We start from the raw sequence: 21141 nt of genomic DNA on the forward strand, positions 1-21141 counted from the left end.
CACTGCACATCTGTGTCCTTTCCGTAATCTGATTAGCAACTGTTTTGGATATAGATGAGGAACTGAAGTCAGGATATGCTCCTGAAAATTAAAGCTGATCATGTTAGTCCTGTGCATTAAAAAAAACCCTCCACATCCTGTCCAAGGACTATAGAACAAGTTCAGATTCTTCATCACAGCATATAAGGTTGTAGTATAATCTTCCTACAACCTATTTCTCCAGCTTTATCTCTTGCTATGGTTCTCTGCCTCTTTCCCTGGATACTCCAGTAACAGTGATTTTTCTCATAACTTTGTGACCACTCATGTAATTGTGCAGCATGTATTTACTGAGCCCCTTTAATATATAAGACAGTTTGGCAGGCCATGGGGAAATGGGAGTGAAAGGAATATTCCTTGCTCTTAAAGAATTCATGGTGTAGTTGAGGCTACAGAGAAGGGGGTAAATGCTTACAATGTCATGTGACAAGTGCTATTTGTGAGCAAGGTCTGTGCAGTGCTAAGAGAGGCAGGGCTAAAAAGTTGGAAAGAGGAGAAAGGGAGGGATGAGTATATGAAGTCAAAGAAGATAACTGACTGAGAGGAAGGTTATGGGGGACGGAGTAGAAAGTCACAGAAATAGGAAACTACACATTCAGTAAAGTGCACGAAGTTTGTCATGGCTGAAGAGGGGAATATGTTGGTAGGCTGGATTGGAGAAAAGCCTAGAGGTAGGTAGGAGATGAACCATAAAGGAAACCTTGACAAAGTTTAGATCTTATTTCTCTGTACCTGTGTTTCCCTCTTTTGAGAATGCTTTTTCCCCTTTCTCCTGCCTAACTTAAACCAATAAGGATGACAAATTCTCTCCAGAAATTTATTCAACAGGTGTCTGTTGGAACACCTATCGGGTGCTGTGTACTGCCTAGGTGCTTGGGCTACACGTCCTTATGTTCCAGTAGAGGGAAGTTGATAACTATTGATACGCATAATAAGTTGGAAGATTAGTGAACGTGGAGTGAAAGTTGTTAGAGAACGGCCAGTGCTATGGAAAGAAGAAAAGTAGGAAACGGTAATGGAGAGGGGGGCAACCAGGGAGCAGTGGGGCAGGCTGGAATATTAAATAGGATGAAGAAAGGAGCAAAAGTTTGAAGGAAGTCGGCAAGTGGATATTTCAGTGAAGAATGTTCTAGGCAGAGGGAACAGCTAGAGGAAAGTCTGAAAGAAAGTAATGGATGAGCTGAGAGGCATTATGTGGGACTTGTATGCCAATTAAAGAATTTAACTTTGGGGGCACCTGGGTGGCTCAGTGGGTTAAAGCCTCTGCCTTCAGCTCAGGTCATGATTCCCAGGGTCCTGGGATCTAGCCCCGCATAGGGCTCTCTGCTCTGCAGGGAGCCTGCTTCCCCTCCTCTCTCTGCCTGCCTCTCTGCCCACTTGTGATCTCTGTCAAATAAATAAATAAAATCTTTAAAAAAAATCTTAAAAAAAAAAAAAAAGAATTTAACTTTGGGTGCCTGGGTGGCTCAGTGGGTTAAGCTTCTGCCTTCTGCTCATGTCAAGATCTCAGGGTCCTGCGATCGAGTCTCAGGTCAGGCTCTCTGCTCAGCAGGGAGCCTGCTTCCTCCTCTCTCTGTGCCTGCCTCTCTGTCTACTTGTGATCTCCCTCTGTTTGTCAAATAAATAAATAAAATCTTCAAAAAAAAAAAGAATTTAACTTTGACTTATTGAAAATGGAGAGCCACCACAAGATTTTGACCCATGGAATGATACAATCTGATTAATGTTTTAGGAAGCTTGCTTTTCATGCTGTGTTGAGAAAAGACTGTAGAGCCACAAGGATACAAGCAGGGAGATCTGTTGGGAGAAACTATTGATATGCCAACCATCTAAGTATATTCATGGACAGTAGGAAACCTGCAGTGGTTTCAAGCATTTCAGGGAGCCAGATAATGTTAGCAGAGTAGTAAGTCCTCAGTAAATTCTAGTGATGTGATTAGTTTATGATTTTAGGGGTGCCTGGGTGGCTCAGTGGGTTAAAGCCTCTGTGTTCAGCTCAGGTCATGATCCAGGGTCCTGGGATCAAGAGAGCCCCGCATTGGGCTCTTTGCTTGGCAAGGTGCCTGTTTCCCCATCTCTCTTTGTACTTGTGATCTCTGTCAAAAAAATAAATAAAATCTTGGAAAAAAAAAGAAGGTAGTTTATGGTTTTAGTTTAGATATGCCTCCTATGACTTATCTAGTAGATTACAGGTCTTACTCACATGTAAGTATTAGGGGCTTACATGTCTTCACAAACCTGTATTCCTATAGGAATTGAAAAAGGACTTAACATTTTGGACTTAGTGTGCCTATCAAGAGGACATTGAGAATTCAATGATGAAGATGGTCAATTACTTCTTTTTTTTTTTTTTTAAAGATTTTATTTATTAATTTGACAGAGATAGATCACAAGTAGATGGAGAGGCAGGCAGAGAGAGAGGGAAGCAGGCTCCCTGCTGAGCAGAGAGCCCGATGCAGGACTCGATCCCAGGACCCCGAGATCATGACCTGAGCCGAAGACAGCGGCTTAACCCACTGAGCCACCCAGGTGCCCCTGGTCAATTACTTCTAAAGTTAAGAGGAACGATCAGTTTGAACTACCTCAAATTCATATATTTGAGGGAATATATGCCCAAGCAAAACATATGCCATACAGGATATAGTAAGATATGGAAACATTTTAAGTAAATACTATACCAGAACAAACAAAACGCCTCTAAGATCCAGACTATAGATCAAAAGATAGAAATCTTTTGAAGGTACTTCTAGTTCTGAGCATAGCAATCTTACACTAAATTGGGCCTATTACTTTAAAAAGTAGCCTATTTAAAATTCTATGTGAATATATTTTATCTGTATGATATAGAGTCTGACACATTTTTGTTTTGAAAAGATGTATGAATCAAGGGAGAAGATGATTTTAAGATACTTCTGAGGATTCCCTTTAATAGGAAAATCACGTGTTGTAGTAAAGAAATGTAAAAATGAAACACAGTAAGATCACTCACTTCTGCTTCAATCCTGTAAGACGTCAGCTGTCCCTGTGATACCATCTCATGTGCATTGGATTTCACCTGTAGGTATGTCTCCAGGCAGGTGAGAGGCATTGAGGGTGCAGGGAAATACAGCCACCAGCGCCCAGCTGTTACCAGTAGAAAATAGTGCAGGGCCTAGGACGGGGATCTACTGTAAAGGAAACACCAAAACTGTTTAATTTGGACAACCGCTTTTAAGTTCGCCTTTCTGTACTCAAAATAGCTAAAATGACTAAAAGAAGTGTTCTTCTTGTTTTCCCCTCCCCAGTTCCTCCCATTTTCTATTTTGCAATGCTCATGGTGTAATTCTGAACGTTTGCTGTACGTCAGTCACTGAGGGAGTGTTCAAAATATACCCATGAGCAGGCCAGGGTCCTAACTCCAGAGATTGAGTCATTTGATCTAGGGTTGGACCCAGGTGGTATTTTTGAAGTGACCCAGATAATTTTAATGTGCAGCCAGCGTTGAAAACTGCCATGGTTTCACACTGGAGTAAAAATATCTAGGTTCTAGTTGTAGGGCTGCCATTTACTAGGTGGCTGATTTTCAAGACCTCAGTGTCCCATAGGATGACAGGGTTGGCTTAGAGACTTACACAAATTCTCTTTCTCTTTTAAACAACATTAAATTGGGATACATATGATCCCTTCTAGTTTGCTTAACTCTAAAAATATGAAAAAGGAATTATTTGGAGCATGCTAGTTTGGTTTGAAGCAGGTGAGTTAAAAAAAAAGTACTTAAGTAAACTTTTCCTTCTTCCCTCTTCCCAATTATAAGGCATGGGAGAAAGAAACACAGACATTTAAGCTTAGAAGTCACAAGAGACTTCTAGGGCTGCTTTGTCTGTCCCCAGCTCTCTTAAATTGGGAGTTAGTCATACGGTATCTGGGGAACAGAGGCAGGAGGGAGAGTGCTTACTACACACCAAGAAGGTAAATATAATACAACCCCCAAAGGCTTTACACTACTCATCCGACCATAATCTAGCCTGGTACTAAACACTGCAAGTGTGGAAGGTGAGGTCGGGTTGTGCACATACACATATCCACATGCACACACACACTCCCCGAATCTCTTGTGGAGAGCGCCCAGAAGGGGATGGTCACTAGTGCTGCGCCTCCAGTCAGGGCCACTCGGGCCTTCCCTCCATCCCTCCCAGCCCGCTCCCAGCCGTGCCCCCACCCAGAGAGTTGTCAAGACTTCGCCCAGGTCCTTCCAGCCACTGCCGTTCTCCCCCAGCTGGTTTTGTTATCTTTCACTGAATACATCTCTGTGCCTCTAAAAACAGACGCAGACGCTAACCCGATCCCCTCGCTTCTCTGTCTTTTCTCTCTAGACTAGGCCCCCCAGGAAGGGCCAAATAGACCCAAGCTCTTGGCCCAAGCTCAATCACCCTCCCGATTATCCCAGCACCCTCGCAGCTTCCCGGGTCCTCTTTATCCTCACACCTCTCCCAGACAAACCCTAACTCCCCCAATCGCACTTCCGTGCCTCTCCACGCACCCTTGGCCGAAAGCCCTCAGTTTTCCAGAACTTCCTCATCCTCTCCTCCCCACCCCCCACCCCCTGCACCGGCTTCCAGGACCTCGACATCACCTGCACTCCCTACTCGCTCATAGCTCCCTCTCCCTCCCCTCAAGGAACCCCAGCGGGTCCTCTCAACCCCGGCACCGGAGGGGACCTCCCCAACCCTACACTCTCCCTCCTTCCAGGACCCCACTCACGATACCTCGGGAGCCCCTCCACGCACGCTTTCACCTCCAAGCCCGACACAGAGGCATCTCCCCCTTCTTCCGCACAGTTCCCTCCTTTCCCAAACCATAGGTGCCCCCACTTCCCAGTCCCACCCCATCTCCGGACCTGACACTGCTCCCCCGGCCCCAGGTTTCCACTTCTTTACCTCCGAGCTGACCCACAGTGCGCCCCCATCTACCAAGGCTCACTCCTCGCCCCGACTCTCGACTCCTCGGGGGCCACCGCACAGGCTCGAGTTCTCCACCCCTCCCTTGAAAACTCGCTCCCCGCCCGCCCCCAGCCCACAGGTCGCGCTCGGGAGGGGTGCTTGCCAAGCTCTGGCTTGGGCGGCCGGGAGGTGACGCGGTCCCGGCGGGAGGAGCCCGGGAGGCGGAGGGGCGGAGGAGGCGCGGGCGGCGGCACCGAGCGGCGGCGGCAGCAGCAGCGGCGTAGAGAGCCGGCCCTCGGCGCCGACTCCAGGGACCCAAGGGGCGGCGGCGGCCGAGGGTCCGCGGGCAGGCGCGTGATGAGGAAGCACCAGCGCCCGTCCCCGCTACGCGTCGGAGCGCGCTTGGATCCGGGCGTTGGCAGCCGATGGGCCCCGGCCCCGGGAATCTCCGCCGCTAGCCCCTGTCATCCCTTCCTCGCTTTCGCTTCCCCGCTCTAGCCCGGAGCGCTCTCCGGCGGCCGTGCTCGGCCCCGCGGCCCTTTCCCGGGCGTTCCTGGAAGGGTCCTCCCTCCGCGGCGCCTGAAGCCCAGAGACGCGTCAGTCGGCGGGACGGCTGAGCTGCTTCTCTGGGAAATTAGCCCCTGTTTCCTCACCACCCTCTCCGCTCCCGCCCCGGCGCCCCTCCGGTTGGCAGGACGCGGTCTCCCGGCGCTCGGAGCGAGTTCTCGGGACTCCCCCAGGGGGGCTAGTTCGCAGCTCACCCCTCTCCCCTCCGCGGCGGCGCGCGCCCCCGCCCCCGCAGGACACACTCCCGCCCGGGCCGGCGCGCCGCCCTCCCGCCCGCTCCCTCCAGTCACCCCACCCTTAGTCGTCCCCGCCACCTTACTCCACCACCCTCCCCCGCCGCTCCGCGCACACCGCGTCCCAGCCCGGCCTCCCGCTCCTTTCTGCCAAACCGCTCACTTGCCAGCCCTTCGCCCCCGGGAAGAAGAAACATTTCCCGGAGCGCACTCCTCAGCCCTCACTCCCCACCGCGCTCGCCCTTCCCCTCCCCCCGCCCCTTTCTTTCTTTCTTGGGGGAGGGGGGGCTGTCGCCTCGGATTGAAGGCCATTGATTTGTATGTATTTGTCCCGGCGCCGGAGGCTGCCCCAGCCGCCCGCGCGGGTGCCGCCGCCGCCGCCAGTGGAGTTGCCTCCCTGCTTCCCTAGGGTGGTTAAGCTCCACCAAACATGTCGGCTCCGGTCGGGCCGCGGGGCCGCCCGGCTCCCACCCCGGCGGCCTCTCAGCCGCCCCTGCAGCCCGAGATGCCTGACCTCAGCCACCTCACGGAGGAGGAGAGGAAAATCATCCTGGCCGTCATGGATCGGCAGAAGAAAGAAGAGGAGAAGGAGCAGTCGGTGCTCAAGTAAGGACCCGGCTCCATCTTCCCGCCTCCCTCCTTACCCTCCGCCCCCACGGCCGCTGCCCTGCGGCCGCCTGCGCGCCCCGGATCGCCGCCCTCCCTCCAGCCGGCTGCGCCGGGGCCACGAGGGCTGCGGCCGGCGCCGGCAGCCTGGGCTGCTTTCTGGGTGTCAGAGCGCGGGGGTGTGTGCCGGGGAGAGAGGGCGCCGAGGCCGGCTGAGATGAGGGTGCAGAGCCCCTGGACGTTGTGATTTTCCCGGGCGTCCTTCCGGCTTCCCCCGCGGGCCAGTTTGGCTCCAGGGCCCCCACGGGGCTGAAGCTGAACCCAGGCTCCGCGCGTCCCCTCTCCTTTCCAGCCGCCCCCGCGCGGAGGCAGTGACTGGGGCAATGAATCCAATATGGCCGTGCACAGGTGCTCCCTGGCCGGGACCCGGGCGAAGGCGCGCCGCTGGGGATGCAGGCGCAGCCGGGGCGCCTCGTCCCGCGTTTCCGCAGGGCGGCTCTGCCTCCGACGCGGAGACGAGCAGAGCGGCCCACGGTCGCTGCGGGCAGGAGGGCGGCGGTGCAGGCGAGGGGCCTAAGCTCTGGCTTGTCTCGGGTGGGTGTGCGGCCGCCGCCATCTTCCAGCCCCTCCCCCTCGGCGGGTTCTAACACCCTGCACTCTGCTGCTCTTCCTGTTTGCAACTAGTAAATCTGTTTAATCCCGAAGAGACTCTGGAGAGGCTCCCGTTCCTTCCACCCCAGCAGTTTGGGATGCTTCCTACCTTGTGAAGTTTTACTACTAGTGTTCGTAGTGTAGGCATCCGGGATTTTGGCGAGGGTGGGATAGTAAAAGCAGCACCCAGGCATCGGTTTAGCGCTGTGGAACTTCAGCACCAGGGAACTGTCCAGACGCGTACACAGCTTTGAGACTCCTTTTCTTGTCAGGCTAGCAAAGAGATTTGTTTCTACAGGTTTGCTTTTAAATGTTTTATGGGTATTTGGTTTCTCAGTTACTGTATGAAAGAGATTGTGCAGGAGATGCGTAACCTTTTTGTGTTTTTCCAACTCAACTTTTTTTTTCTTTTTAGTGAAATGAATTATTTATTCACTAAGAGATTAACTTGTACAGTTTATGTGCTAAAGGTGGGATGCTTTTTCTGTGTGTTATCAAATACACTTTTCCCATATTCTCCACAGAAACATACAGTTGAAAGAGTAGAGTTCCTCTGTGAAGGAACTAATACACTGACCACTAATCATGTAAACTTTAAAAACAGGTTGTTGAATTCAGTATTCTTTAATACTTACAAAGAAACAACTTTCTGTCTACACATATATGTTTTCATATTTTAATGAAAAATAATATAATTGTGGTAACGAATGTATTAAATGTCTGAGAAAAAGAAAATTTCTCAAAAAATATTGAAGCACCAAGATAGCAAATGTTCCTGACATATTAACTGGAATAAAGAAGAATTACTTCTTCAAAGCTAATTTCTGGGTTTGGAGACTTGTTTGGGAATATGATTTATTAGTAGGCTTGGGAAATGAAAAACCGTTAAGAGATTTAAGTAGTTTATTTTCACTAATGGAGGAATAAAGCATTATTTTTAAAAGCTTTTTGAGCATTCTACTCACTTTGCTTTAAATATATGTACTGACAACAGCAAGCTTTTGAAAACTTAGAGTTTGATATTTAGATATATGAATCTATATTTTTACTATAATTGCAATAAAATTAGTGGTTCCAAAATGATGTCAAATAAAACATAGGTTTTATTTCTTTGACCCATATATTTAAATGTACAATGTGTTTTTATTTCTTTGTAGTATGCTATATCATAGTATTTGGTGGCTACTTCACTATTGTTCTGATATATAGAAATGTAAATGAACTTTTGAATACTAAATTAAGAATTACTCAGAGTGACCAGTATGTTACATTAGGAAAATGTTGTGAAAGGGTTTTTCAAGTAGGTACATTACATTACATAGATTACTTTTCTATGTAAACCTACATACTATGCAAATACATATAATGTTCATCCATTCATAATTGCACAGTTTAGGTAGAAACATTCTCTAAACACACAGTCATACAGTCTATGAAATTACATTGCTGAAAAATCTGTTCCTATTTATTTTAAATATCTATTTGCATTTCTACCTAACTTAGAAGGAGTCATACCTCAAAATGGCCTACCTGGTTTCAGAATTATTTTTATATTCATTTGAGCAAGAAGTTTTTTGGAGATTAAAGCATAAAGCATCTAATTTTAGATGTTGTTTAAAAATGTTTTTGGCTTTTGTAATAAAGTAAGACTAGGCAAGGAAAATGGGGAAAAGAAGACTTTATGATAGGATTATAATAAAGACTGTTTTGAAGAATTTTATGATTTATTAAATAATATCAGTATTGGATATTAAGTTATAAATACTATATGTAAGAAAAAGTGACACTAGTATTCATCAATAATTACTATTTTTCATTAAGTTTTAGGGGCCATTCATCTGTTCAAGACAACATTATCCTTTGTTTTTCTTTAGTGATTTCCATTTAATTGCATGTTAACATCTATTCTGAGAGAAGGTCATGGGCAGAGAGAAACTGAAACTCGAGTTCATGTCTGCTACTTGTAACAACTATGTTAAAAGATAAGTTTGATGTGTGAAAATTTGAAACCATTGGATGAAGATATTTTCATACTAAGTATTCATACAGAGTGGGGCATACATTCTAAAGTATACATCACGAGATGATACGTTGGAGTAGAGGAAGAGAGTATTAAAACATATTTCTATTTGAAATTTGAAAAAGAAAAGTTTTATTTGAAAAATGGATTTGAAAAAGAAAATAAGTTTTACTGATATTTAACATATAGATTGATGATGTTAAGATGCATATAATTTATGAATAAATACATGTATATTAAGAAGCTCATGCCTGCGATATTTTTAATGAGAGGTGAGCAATCAAAGGAGATTGAGACCACTATTGAGACCATTACTATAGTAATCTTTCTCTTTGGGAAGAGATTAAGTAAGAACCATTTATACTTGATTATTAGCAATTTCTTCAAAGCCTTGTTGAACATCCACATACTCAAGAAATCTTCTGTCATCATCAAGTAATTTCATTTTACATGGGATTGAGATACTAAAATTTTGGAAGCATTTTTATATCTCAGTGGATCCCTCAATAGATCAGTAATTACTTTTATTTATCTTTACATGAAAATTCTTTTATAGTTTTAGTTTTGTTAACTCAGTCTACTGGTAAAATCTATAGTGTTCTTTTACTTATTAATATTTTTAAGCCTTGTCTTTCAAAGAATAAAAAAGTACTCTTCTTTGGAGTCTGTTTTGCAGCATCTTTAACACCTGCACATATTAGGTACCTAATAGGTAATGTTGATATGACTTGTGGTAATGTTAATGAGGCAGATTATTAATTTTATTGGGAAAATGAAGAATAATTTCTTTGAAAGGAAAGCATAATTTATTAAGTTTATATTTTTCAGTGAGTTTTTTTTTTTTTTTTGGATGTGGTATTGTGAAAAAAATGTATGAGAAAAACAAAACCACCGAAATCAATAGGAAAGCATTCATTCAGTAAGTGTTTATTGAGTTTCTACTATGTGCATATCTTAGTCTTTCAGATGAGGGTTTTTTAAAATAACAAATTAGAAATTATGTTTCTTGATGTGTAAATTATTTTTTTTATCATTAGTTTGGCTTTTCTGTTAATGTCAAAGGGATAATTTATTCCCCAAAAAAAGGAAGTCAACAGTAGAAGTTTCATGATAGATCAGAGTGACAATTTAGCTTACATTTAAAACACAGATGAGCAGTTCTAGATTTTTTAAATAATTTAATTTTAAGAGCATTTATCAAAGTCAATTTATAAGCTTCTTTATTTAATGGGTAATATTTACCCATAGTACAAAATTTCTTAGCTTGCTTTTCCCTAAGCCAGAGGCAATGACTCTTGTCAGTTTATTGTATACCATTCTAGAAATATTCTATCTGTAGGAGTAGATATGTGTGTACATCACACATATGTCTGTGAATGCACACAGGTATATGGATGTTTATGTGTACATATAAAAAACACAAATGTGTACTGCAGTTTACTTTTTAGGAGATCAGTTCCACACCTTTTAATATATAGTTTTCTCATTCATTTTAATGCTGCATAAGATCTCATTTTGTAAATACTCTTTAATTTCTTTAACTAGAGCCATATTTTTGGATATTTAGGCTGATTCTATTTATTTTGCCATTAGAAACAGCACTGTGATAAATATCTTTGTTCATATATAATTTCCTATGTATGTGAATATATCTTTGGAATAAATTCCTAGAAATGCATTGTTGGGTCAAAAGGTCAGTGTATTTTAAATTTTAATAAATATTGCCAAATTTACTTTCACAGAGTAAGTATGTACAAGTGACATAAACTATCGAGACTCTTACATCCTTTCCAATTCAGTGTGATAATCTTTGCCAAAATATAGTTTGGTGAGAAATATGCCGTTGTAGATTTAATTGAAATTTTCTTATTATCCGTGAGGCTGAGAGCCTTTTACATTTGTTTAAAGTCTTGTTTTTTCTGTTGGTCATTTTTAGTGACTTATAGAAGCTCTTTTCATTGTCATTTGCTTTATGACTTTTTTTATTGGTCAGGATTTTTTAAAAATGTGTTTGAATTTATTACTTTTTGTTTTATGGCTTTGGGGTTTGTGATATAGTTAGAATGATCTCCTCATTCTAATATTTAAAAACCTACCATATTGTCTTCTCACAGCTAAATGAAATTTTTTTGTTGTTAAATGAATTTTTAAGAACAAAGCATGTCAAATAATAGATGTAATTTGATTATGAAGACTTTTAAATAAAAATCATTATTGTACACCTAAATAGCCATGGCCATTGACAAAAATTGAAAACCAATAGTTCCGAAGAATTTAAAATGCATTCTAAAACATTGATTGGCATTTTATGAGACAATACATAATAATATAAAGTACATCTTTATATATCTTCTATATTTTAAAGTAATTAGGACAATTAAATAATATCTTCTTGTTAACAATATATATTGATAAAGAACCGATCACACTGTCTGACAAAGAGAGAGGCAACGGAGGCAAGAGTGAGGGACCAGATGGATTTTGACTCGAAACCTTATTTTACCAATTAATAACAGTAAGGTCTTACTTATGTTGTTAAGTACTCTGAACCCATGTTTCCTCCTCTCTATTCTCTGAATAATAATGCCTACCTTGAAGGATTGCTGTGATCAATATAGAGTAAATGCCCTGGCATAAGTAGGCATGCAACAAATAGTTGTTATTAACTGATTCTAGACATGACATCAGTTTCTAGACCTTAATATTATTATAGCATTCCTATGTGAAATCTTAGCTTTTCTTTTCTTTCTTTCTTTCTTTTTTTTTTTTTAACTGAGACATTCTCTTCCTTGTCTACTGGGACGTTAAAAGAATACCTGAAGATTCTAAAGTGACTTCATTATTTATCTAGAAGGTCAGGGTGGAGTGGGGAGGTGATGGATTGGAAACAGTTTCCTCAGCAAAAACCATTCTTAGAGAGTCTGAAAAAAAAAAAAGGAGTAGTAGTGAAAATAATACAGGAAATTATTGGTTTTCAGGAAGATACTGATTGTCTTGGGCGAATGTGAGGGAACTAGTTTGTGCAGATTGTTCTTAGATTTGTCTTGGATCAATTTTTTTACTCTACTAATATGTATTTATTTGTCTTATTCATATTATATCAGAGATTCAGAGACTCTCATCATGTTAATGGATTCTGAAGAATTATTACAGTTCAGAGTGCGCCCCTCCTTTGCGTTGCTTCTCAGATGCATGCAATCTTTGTATGACTTGCCTCATTCTCATCTTTCTGACCTTAGCTTCTTTTTTTCCTTTTTTTTTTTTTTAAAGATTTATTTATTTGACATAGAGAGAGAGAGACAGTGAGAGAGGGAACACAAGCAGAGGGAGTGGGAGAGGGAGAAGCAGGCTTCCTGCCGAGCACGGCTGGATCCCAGGACCCTGGGATCATGACCCGAGCCGAAGGCAAATGCTCAGCGTCTCAGCCACCTGGGTGCCCCTGACCTTGGCTTCAAGTTTGTGTCCTTAGAGAACTCCTTCTTGCCCACATATTCATAAGTATCTTCTTTCTTCTTTTTCACAACATCTTTAACATTTCTCCAGTTATGCTTATTAAAATTTACAGTTTCCTTATTTGCTTATGGTCTGTCTACTCTGCTAGATTATAAACTTCAGGGGAGCAACCTTTCTGTCCTTCTGTCCTGCCATTTCAGCCTCGTCTTCTGACCCAACACAATGCTTTATGCATAGTAGTACTCAAAAGTATTAGTTGGGTGAATGAATGAAACATGGGGAATGAGATACTGTGTTCATTTAGGTTCTGCTTGCTTTCAAGGTGAAATTCAATGATCTAAAAGAAAAAAATTTGCTCAGGTTGTGGTGCCCTTATTTTTGAAATCAACTATAATTTTAAACATATGTCCAATGTTGCTTATATTGCTAGAAGCAAACTTACAGTGTTCGTGTATGATTGCAAATCATCTTTCTTTTAGACTAAGCACATATCTGTTTTAACTAGAAACCAGAAGAAATTGTGATATGTCATTTTGAAATTTTAATTATTTTTTCATATAAGGGATATTTGGCTTTAAGAATTATTACATTACTTTCAAAGTGTTTGACAATTTCTAATGTGCTTAATAGAGCTGAATGGTAAGTGATGTACAAAATATTTTGGATAGAAACAATTCTCCCCAGAGACAGACAGTTGGAGGCCAACTATAATCATATGAACACATTGAAATGTAAAGTGTCATGAAAAAACACAGTAAGGGTGTTTTTCGTATGTCATGACCATAGTAAAAAATATGTCAGACTAATCAAGTGAGAATGTTGTCTCTTTGGTATTGTTTGAGGGTGTCAGACATTTTATCCTTTTAAATTCTTTAGAAATTTTACTCCTGCTAGACATTAAAGATTCTAGAGAATAGAGATACTGTTGTATTCACTAGTCATCTGATGAAATACAGATATCTATCTCTGGGTGTTAAAACACTTTGTACCATTATCAGCAAACCCTTTAGGGACTCACTATAAGGAACATGATAAACCACAGTTACAATATTGCATGATGAGTGCTAGGAGACCACTGTGCACAATGAATCATGGATATATTTATAGAAGACGAGCACTTGATCCGGTTTTGGAGGGAATGACATCTAGGCTGAGGCTCAAAGGATGAGTAGATGTTAGTTGGGCAGAGAAAGATATTCTAAGCAAAAATACTAAAACTCCCAAGTTTCCTACCCCAGGGTTTAGCTTTGTAATAGAGAGGCAGGACATGGTCAAGAAACTGACTTGAAGTGGTTTAGAAGGTCTGGAGCATAGGGTTTATTAGAGGTGAGTCAGTAGAGGAGACTTGAGAGATGGCAAGGGTGAGAGCTTCAAAGACTTTATATATTTTTCTTTTGGTTCAGATTTAATCCTGAAGGCAGTAGGGAGTCATGGAGGGATTTTAAGTAGCGACAGTATAATTAGACTTTTGTTGGAAAAAAACACCATTCAGTCTGAGGGATTGATGAGAATGTGTAATGCTAGAGACAAGAGCAGTAGTTAAGAGACTCTTCTATTAATCCAGATGATACATGAGGGAGATACGAAAGAAGGCAGTCCCGGTGGAAGTGAAGAGGCAGGAGGCCTTTGGAAATATTTGGGAGCCAAATTACTGGAATTTGCCAACAGTGTGTAAAGGGTCAAGTGAGCTCTTAGGATGCCTGGTGTGCTCAACTGACCGCTATACGTAATATGTATCTTTGTTCATCTGATGGCCAACTCTCTGCCCGGGTCTAGTCTCAGAATCTGAGTTCTCTTGAGAGAGCCCTTGCGGGAGGCTTCTTTTATTGTTTTGCTTACTCTAAACAGTTTATAATGTGGATGTTTATAGAAGTGACTACAACTTGCGATACAGTGGGGTAGGATGGAAATAATAGAGTAGTAATAGGAAGGGCAAAAGGGGGAAAGAAGAGAAGGCGAAGAAAAAGGGGAGAAGAAGAAGATCAGGACTATTTAAATCCATTCATAATTGTGAGGAAGCCTACTTAATATTTTAGCTTCGAAAACTTTTTTGTTTTTGTACTGAATATATTACCGTTGTATAGTTTTTTCAGAACTGCAGATCTGTTTTCCTTTTTTTGAACATTCCTTGCTCCCAGTGACAACTTCATCTCAGTGAATTTCACTTTGGGTGTTTTTTTTTTTTTTTTTAAAGATTTCATTTATTTATTTGACACAGAGAGACAGATCGTAAGTAGGCAGAGAGGCTGGCAGAGAGAGAGAGGGAAGCAGGCTCCCTGCTGTACAGAGAGCCCAATGTGGGGCTCGATCCTAGGACCCTAAGATCATGACCTGAGCTGAAGGCAGAGGCTTAACCCACTGAGCCACCCAGGCACCCCTGGGTGTTTTAAACTATTACACAATTTTTGTTTTGTATAGTAGATTTAACTAGGACAATTTTTTTTTTAAGCTTACCTTCTGCATTTATTTATTTATTTATTTATTTATTTATTTTAATTTTTTATTTTTTATAAACATGTATTTTTATCCCCAGGGGTACAGGTCTGTGAATCAGCACTCACCAAAACACATACCCTCCCCAATGTCCATAACCCCACCCCCCTTTTCCTAACCCCCCTCCCCCCAGCAACCCTCAGTTTGTTTTGTAAGATTAAGAGTCACTTATGGTTTGTCTCCCTCCCAATCCCATCTTGTTTCATTGATTCTTCTCTTACCCACTTAAGCCCCCATGTTGCATCACCACTTCCTTATATCAGGGAGATCATATGATAGTTGTCTTTCTCTGCTTGACTTATTTTGCTAAGCATGATACGCTCTAGTTCCATCCATGTTGTCGCAAATGGCAAGATTTCATTTCTTTTGATGGCTGCATAGTATTCCATTGTGTATATATACCACATCTTCTTGATCCATTCATCTGTTGATGGACATCTAGGTTCTTTCCATAGTTTGGCTATTGTGGACATTGCTGCTATAAACATTCGGGTCACGTGCCCCTTTGGATCACTACGTTTGTATCTTTAGGCTCGGTGAGCTCAAAATTTTTTTTTTTTAAAAGATTTTAAAAAACTTTATTTGACAGAGAGAGAGCACGAGAAAGAGAGAGAGAGAGAGAACGCTCTCAAGCAGGGAGAGCAGCAGAGGGAGGAGAACCAGACTCCCCACTGAGCAAGGAGCCCTATGTGGGACTAAATTCCAGGACACTGGGATCGTGACCTGAGCTGAGGGCCAATGCTTAACCGACTGAGCCTCCTAGGCACCCTATAAATTTCCTTTTTTGTATATAGTCCTACGTGACCTCCTAGGGAATTTTGGAAATATAAGTGTAGTTCAGGAAAGTGTAGGAAAGATATTAGCTGTGGAAATGACATTGTAGTTGGTGAAGATTCTGTTCCTTTTTGTATGAGTGAATTACTGCAGATTTCAGTCAGTGTTGTGTTATGAAAGAGAGATAAGTTTTGTTGGATTTTGTGATGGGCAGTTTCAGAAATAGTATTAGAAATAGGATTATAGAAAGGGAAAAGTTAAGAACACAGCTAGACCCAGAATTGATACAATATTATTTCACCTGCCTCTTTCTAGAACTGTTGTTACCCACCCAAACCATAGGCAACTAGATAGTATAAATTAGGCTAAGAATGGACAACTTTTCTACAGTTTATGTATTATGAACATGTATTGTATCTATGTTATATATACATGTTAAAAAGCTATAATTTGTGTTTTCCATATCATATGGTGCTGGCATTTAGAGTTAAGAACTTTTATACAGTTTATAGATTATAAATATTTAACATTCTTATGTAACACTCAGAATTTGGTAGGTTCTGCTACTGCTACACAGAGATGCTGGTTAAAAGCTCCTTTAGACACAGGAAGAAGATGGAACTCTCTATGCACTTAGGCAGTTTTTTTTTTTTTTTTTTCCCCTCCTAAGTTTATGTTCAGCTGTTAGGGAAAAATAACTTAGCCGCTCCTGCATCCTGCAACTCAGATTCTGGGATGCTAAAACTGGGAAAAAAAGTTTATACTAAACTGTATAGCTAGATAACAGAATAACCATAATGGTAGTTTTGGTAAAGGGTTTGCTTCTCAGGCACATACATGAACAATCTGTTTCATCATAATCATATCACACAGAATCCCTTTTGACTTAAAGCTGAAAGAGTTAATGCTTTTATTCACACACAAATTTTTTTTTTCCTGTAAAAAAAATGAATTTTGTAGTGGAGATAGCTAGGCTTTCATCAAAGATTTACATTCCTCTTTCACAGAGTTGTTGCTGCCCCGGCCTGGACTACCTTTTCCAGCTTTCCTTGTTTCTAAATGGGTTCTTGTGATTAAGTTCTGGCTAATGATTTAACCTTGCCTACCCTGGCACTCGTCTGGCGTCCCCCCCTCCCCCGCTAGACTTTATATGAATAAGAGATACATTTCTGTGTTAAGCCACTGATTTTTAGGAGTGTCTCTATTACTATGGCTATCTTAAGTAATGTCAATTTCCTTATTATCTGTTATTTATTTAATTCTGGGAAAATTTTACTTAGAAAGGATGTTTTTACTCAGAAAGGATTATTTAATTCTGGGAAAGTTTTACATCAGAAAGGATGAGTACTGACATGGATGGAACTGGAGGGTATGATGCTAAGTGAATTAAGTCAATCAGAGAAAGACAATTATATGGTTTCACTCATATGTGGAACATAAGAAACAGGGCAGAGGACTGTAGGGGAGGGGAGGGAAAACAGAATGGGATTTCATCAGAGAGGAAGAAAAACCATGAGAGATTTTTTTTTTTTAAGAGTTTATTTATTTGTCAGAGAGAGAGAGGGAGAGCGAGCGAGCACAGGCAGACAGAGTGGCAGGCTGAGGCAGAGGGAGAATCAGGCTCCCTGCCAAGCAAGGAGCCCAATGTGGGACTCCATCCCAGGATGCTGGGTCATGACCTGAGCCAAAGGCAGCTGCTTAACTGACGGAGCCACCCAGGCGCCCCACCATGAGAGACTCTTAACTCTGGTAAACAAACTGAGGGTTGCTGGAGGGGAACCGGGTGGGGGGATCGGATAACTGGGTGATGGGCATTAAGGAGGGCACGTGATGTGATGAGCACTGGGTGTTACATGAAACTGGTAAATTATTGAACACTACACCTGAAACTAATGATGTACTGTAAGTTGGCTAATCGAATTAAAAACAACAACAACAACAACAACAACAACAACAAAGAACTTTGGTAAAGTTTTAAAGTTCCCACCTGCACTAGTCAACTCCAGAAGTACTTCCATGGTAATGAACTTTATTACCACAGGTTGATTTGTCTTTAATGATTAGTCTAAGTTAACTTAAGTCTTAACTTAGCCATAGGATTCTTGAATACAGAATTTACCAGGAAAGGATTGTTCTATCTGCTTGGTGACTACTGGGCTGTACCCCAACTGGGGATTTGTTCCTGAGTTTGCAAGAAGGTACATCTACTGAATCATAAAAGAGACACTTGCTCTGGAAGCAGAGGTAGACACAGACTTCATGATGAGACAAAAAAATGTGCAATCCTAGGATCCATTTTAGAATAAATTGAAGTCTTGTGTTAGAAGTTTTGCAGGTGAAGCCTAATGGTTAAGTTCCATTTCCAAACTAAAGGTTAGGAAGCTTTATAGAAATTGTAAGTGAATTTTGTAAGACCAGAAAGAGATACAGTTGAATGTCGTTGAACTTTTATTACTGCATGTTACATATCTTTCCCTTTAACCCTCTTGATCTACTCCTGCTCTACTACTTTTCCCTCACTTTGCTGTATACAGTGGAGGCTGACCTCTATGGATTGCACCAATGGGCTCTCTTGTCCCTGACTTTCAGTTGGCTTCTCTGTCATGAGATATTTGTGGTTTGGAGGGAAGGGGGGACAGTGAGGTCATAATATTTTCCCCAGTCTTCCTTCGGAGTAGGCCTTTACAGTTGGTTGTCTGTCTACTGAAAACAACAGATCCATCTGCTGGCCCTCTTGGTATAGCTACTTTCTTCTGGTTCTAGCCCACCTATACTGCTTGTTGGTTTCCTTAAGCCATGCCCACACCTTTGTAAAATAGTCTCTTTATTAAACACTAGTTACTCAGTTTGGATATGCCATCTGTTTGCTGTGGTTCAGTAAAAGTTTATTGGGATTGTGAATGTGAATGGACCATGACTTGAGGTATTCACAATCTACTTTCTTCAGTATATCCACAGTAATCTTTTAACGAATCCCTCTGTATGTCATGTTCTTTAATTCTTTTTTTTTCTTTAATTCTTTGGTTATGCACATGCCCTTACTCTGTACCTGGTGAGCAGTTTTGTGTCCGCCTCCATTGCCATGAAGAGATACAGTTCTTTGATACATGTGTTAGCTGTCTCTTCTCTCAATTGTTACCGCATTTTGTATATAACTTTTTAAAATAATGTTTCTGATATGCAACAGTAGTTACCAATGTCTACTTTCTTGTTAGTATCACTGGTTTCTTTGAAGTCCTGGGCCAAGTCTAATCATCTTTTTATGCCCAGGGCAGTACCAGGCATATAGTTGTCAGCCAATAAGCATTTGTTAATAAAACTTGGTGCGTGTGTGGGGATCATTCTAATTTTGTTCTTCTCCCTCAGCTCTCAAATATAATCAGTTACCAAATCCTGTCATTATTATCTCCCAAAGATCTTTGTGATCTGTCTCCTCTCCATCTTCATTATTGCTTCACTATTTCATGCCTTTATTATATGTTTCCAAATAGGTATCTCCTCTTTCAGGCTCACCACTTCTAACTCAACTTGCATAATAGTACAACAGTCTAATACACAAATCTATTTTAAAGTCCTCACTATTCATCATTGCCTCCCACTGCATTTACTATAGAGCCTAGATGTCTAGATGTGTCACAGAGGTCCTTTTGTGATGTTTTGTCAGTCTTTATATCCTGGTTGTCTTTCATGGGGAGCACTCCACCTGTTTTGGTTGTACTGAGTTAAAGTTAGTTCCTATTTTTAATCTTCCATCTATAGGTTAGCATACACTGGTCTCTTTGCCTAGAAAACCCTACCCAGTTTTCTCTGGCTAAGTCCTAATAGTTCTTTTTTTCTTTTTAAGATTTTATTTTTAAGTAATCTCTATACCCAATGTGGGGCTTGAACTCACAACCTTGAGATCAAGAGTCACATGTTCCCCCGACTGAATCAGCCAGGGGCCCCTAAGTCCTCCTACTTCTTAACTCAGATTCATCTCAGGTTTCCAGCCAGCTGAAAACCGGGTTAAATGACTCTGTGCTCTTATAACCCTTATTGCATACCTCTGTTGTAACTGTTAACAACATTAATACTCAGTAGCCAACATGGACTGGATGCTTACTGCGCTATTGGGATGCTACACTTGATATGCATTATCTGATTTCAGCCTCTACAAAAATCTTAATGAGATCATTACTATTTTCTCATTTTTACAGATTAAAAAAAATGCAGACTCAAATTGTATGCTCAAAGTTTTCTAGGGAGTCAGGATTTTAACCTAAACAGTCATATTCTAGAATTTGTGCTTTTAAGAGCTACACGGTATTATTTTATAGCTATTGACTTACTTTAAAACTCTTTTCTGTTTTTGCAGTGGGTGGTCCATTGTGAATGGATATAAATGTTTTTTGAATGAATAATTAAGTCTGGCACTGCCTAACAGTGGATAGCTGTTGATACCTTAAGATGTGATTACCTTTGGGATTAAGTGGTCATATTTGCAAGTAGTTTCATTGATACCTCTCTTGAACATGAGAGCTATTGGTTATGGTGCATGGTATTAATTAAACCAACAATCAAGCATGTGTTTTTAACAATACATGAAACCAGTGAGGGCAAAATATAATACCTACTTCAGAAGCTATTATGAGGTTTAATTGAGTTTACATTTGTAAAGCCTTCAGAAGAGTTGCTAGCACATAGTAAATACAGATGTTTGTTAAATAAGTAAATAGCTAGAAGAGGAAAGCATTGATAACTATAGAGGGTATCAGTCCAGTTTATTATCAGTAAATGCTTTTATGAACACTCAATTTCTTAATACCTGAAAGGACATTGCTACTTTCTTTAATAAAGGAAGACCTAGATCTTCCAAGGTTTAAATAGCATTCCTTCTATTAGTTTTCTACTACTAACAAAATCAGAGGCTTAAAAACAACACACATTTATGATCTCACAGTTCTGTAGGTCAGAAGTCTGGTCTGGGTCTCACTGCACTAAAATGAAAGGAACTGGCTGCCTTTCTTCCTGGAAGCTAGAGGGGAGGATGTTTTCCTTGCTCATTTGGGTTGTTGAAAGAATTCAGTTCCTTGAGGTTAGAGGACAGAGTTAGATTCCTGTTTCTTTGATGGCTGTCAGCCGGATGCTGTTCTAATGTCCTAGAGTCCTCTTCTGTGCTTGCACATAGCCTCCTACGTCTTGGAACCAGGAGTGGGCTGTTGGATCTTTCTCTTGATGTCATCTCTAGCCCTTCTTCTGACATTGCATCTCTCTGCCTACAGGGGGGAAAGATTTTTCTCTTTTAAGTACTCACGTGATTAGATTGGGCCCAGAATATATTCCAGAATAATCTTCCCATCTTAACCACATTTGTAAAACCTCTTTTGCTATGTAAGGATACACATTT

General features: G+C 41.3%; 1 protein-coding gene across 27 annotated transcripts in view; it reads left to right on the plus strand.

Annotated features, from left to right (window-relative positions):
• The first annotated feature begins 5847 nt into the window (after window positions 1-5847).
• The window catches only part of RIMS2 (regulating synaptic membrane exocytosis 2), a 594152-nt gene continuing 578858 nt past the window's right edge, over window positions 5848-21141 (plus strand). For 4 of the 27 annotated variants that reach the window (XM_032316411.1, XM_032316378.1, XM_032316381.1 and 1 more), the window contains exon 1: window positions 5856-6364. In XM_032316411.1, coding sequence (XP_032172302.1) covers window positions 6189-6364 — 176 coding nt within the window. In that variant the 5' untranslated portion in view covers window positions 5856-6188. Of the gene's footprint in view, window positions 6365-21141 lie in introns of all 27 variants that reach the window. The other 23 variants (XM_032316386.1, XM_032316390.1, XM_032316382.1 and 20 more) reach the window with 12 other exon arrangements.

Source organism: Mustela erminea, chromosome 16 (genome assembly GCF_009829155.1).
Source record: "Mustela erminea isolate mMusErm1 chromosome 16, mMusErm1.Pri, whole genome shotgun sequence".
Classification (NCBI taxonomy): domain Eukaryota; kingdom Metazoa; phylum Chordata; class Mammalia; order Carnivora; family Mustelidae; genus Mustela; species Mustela erminea.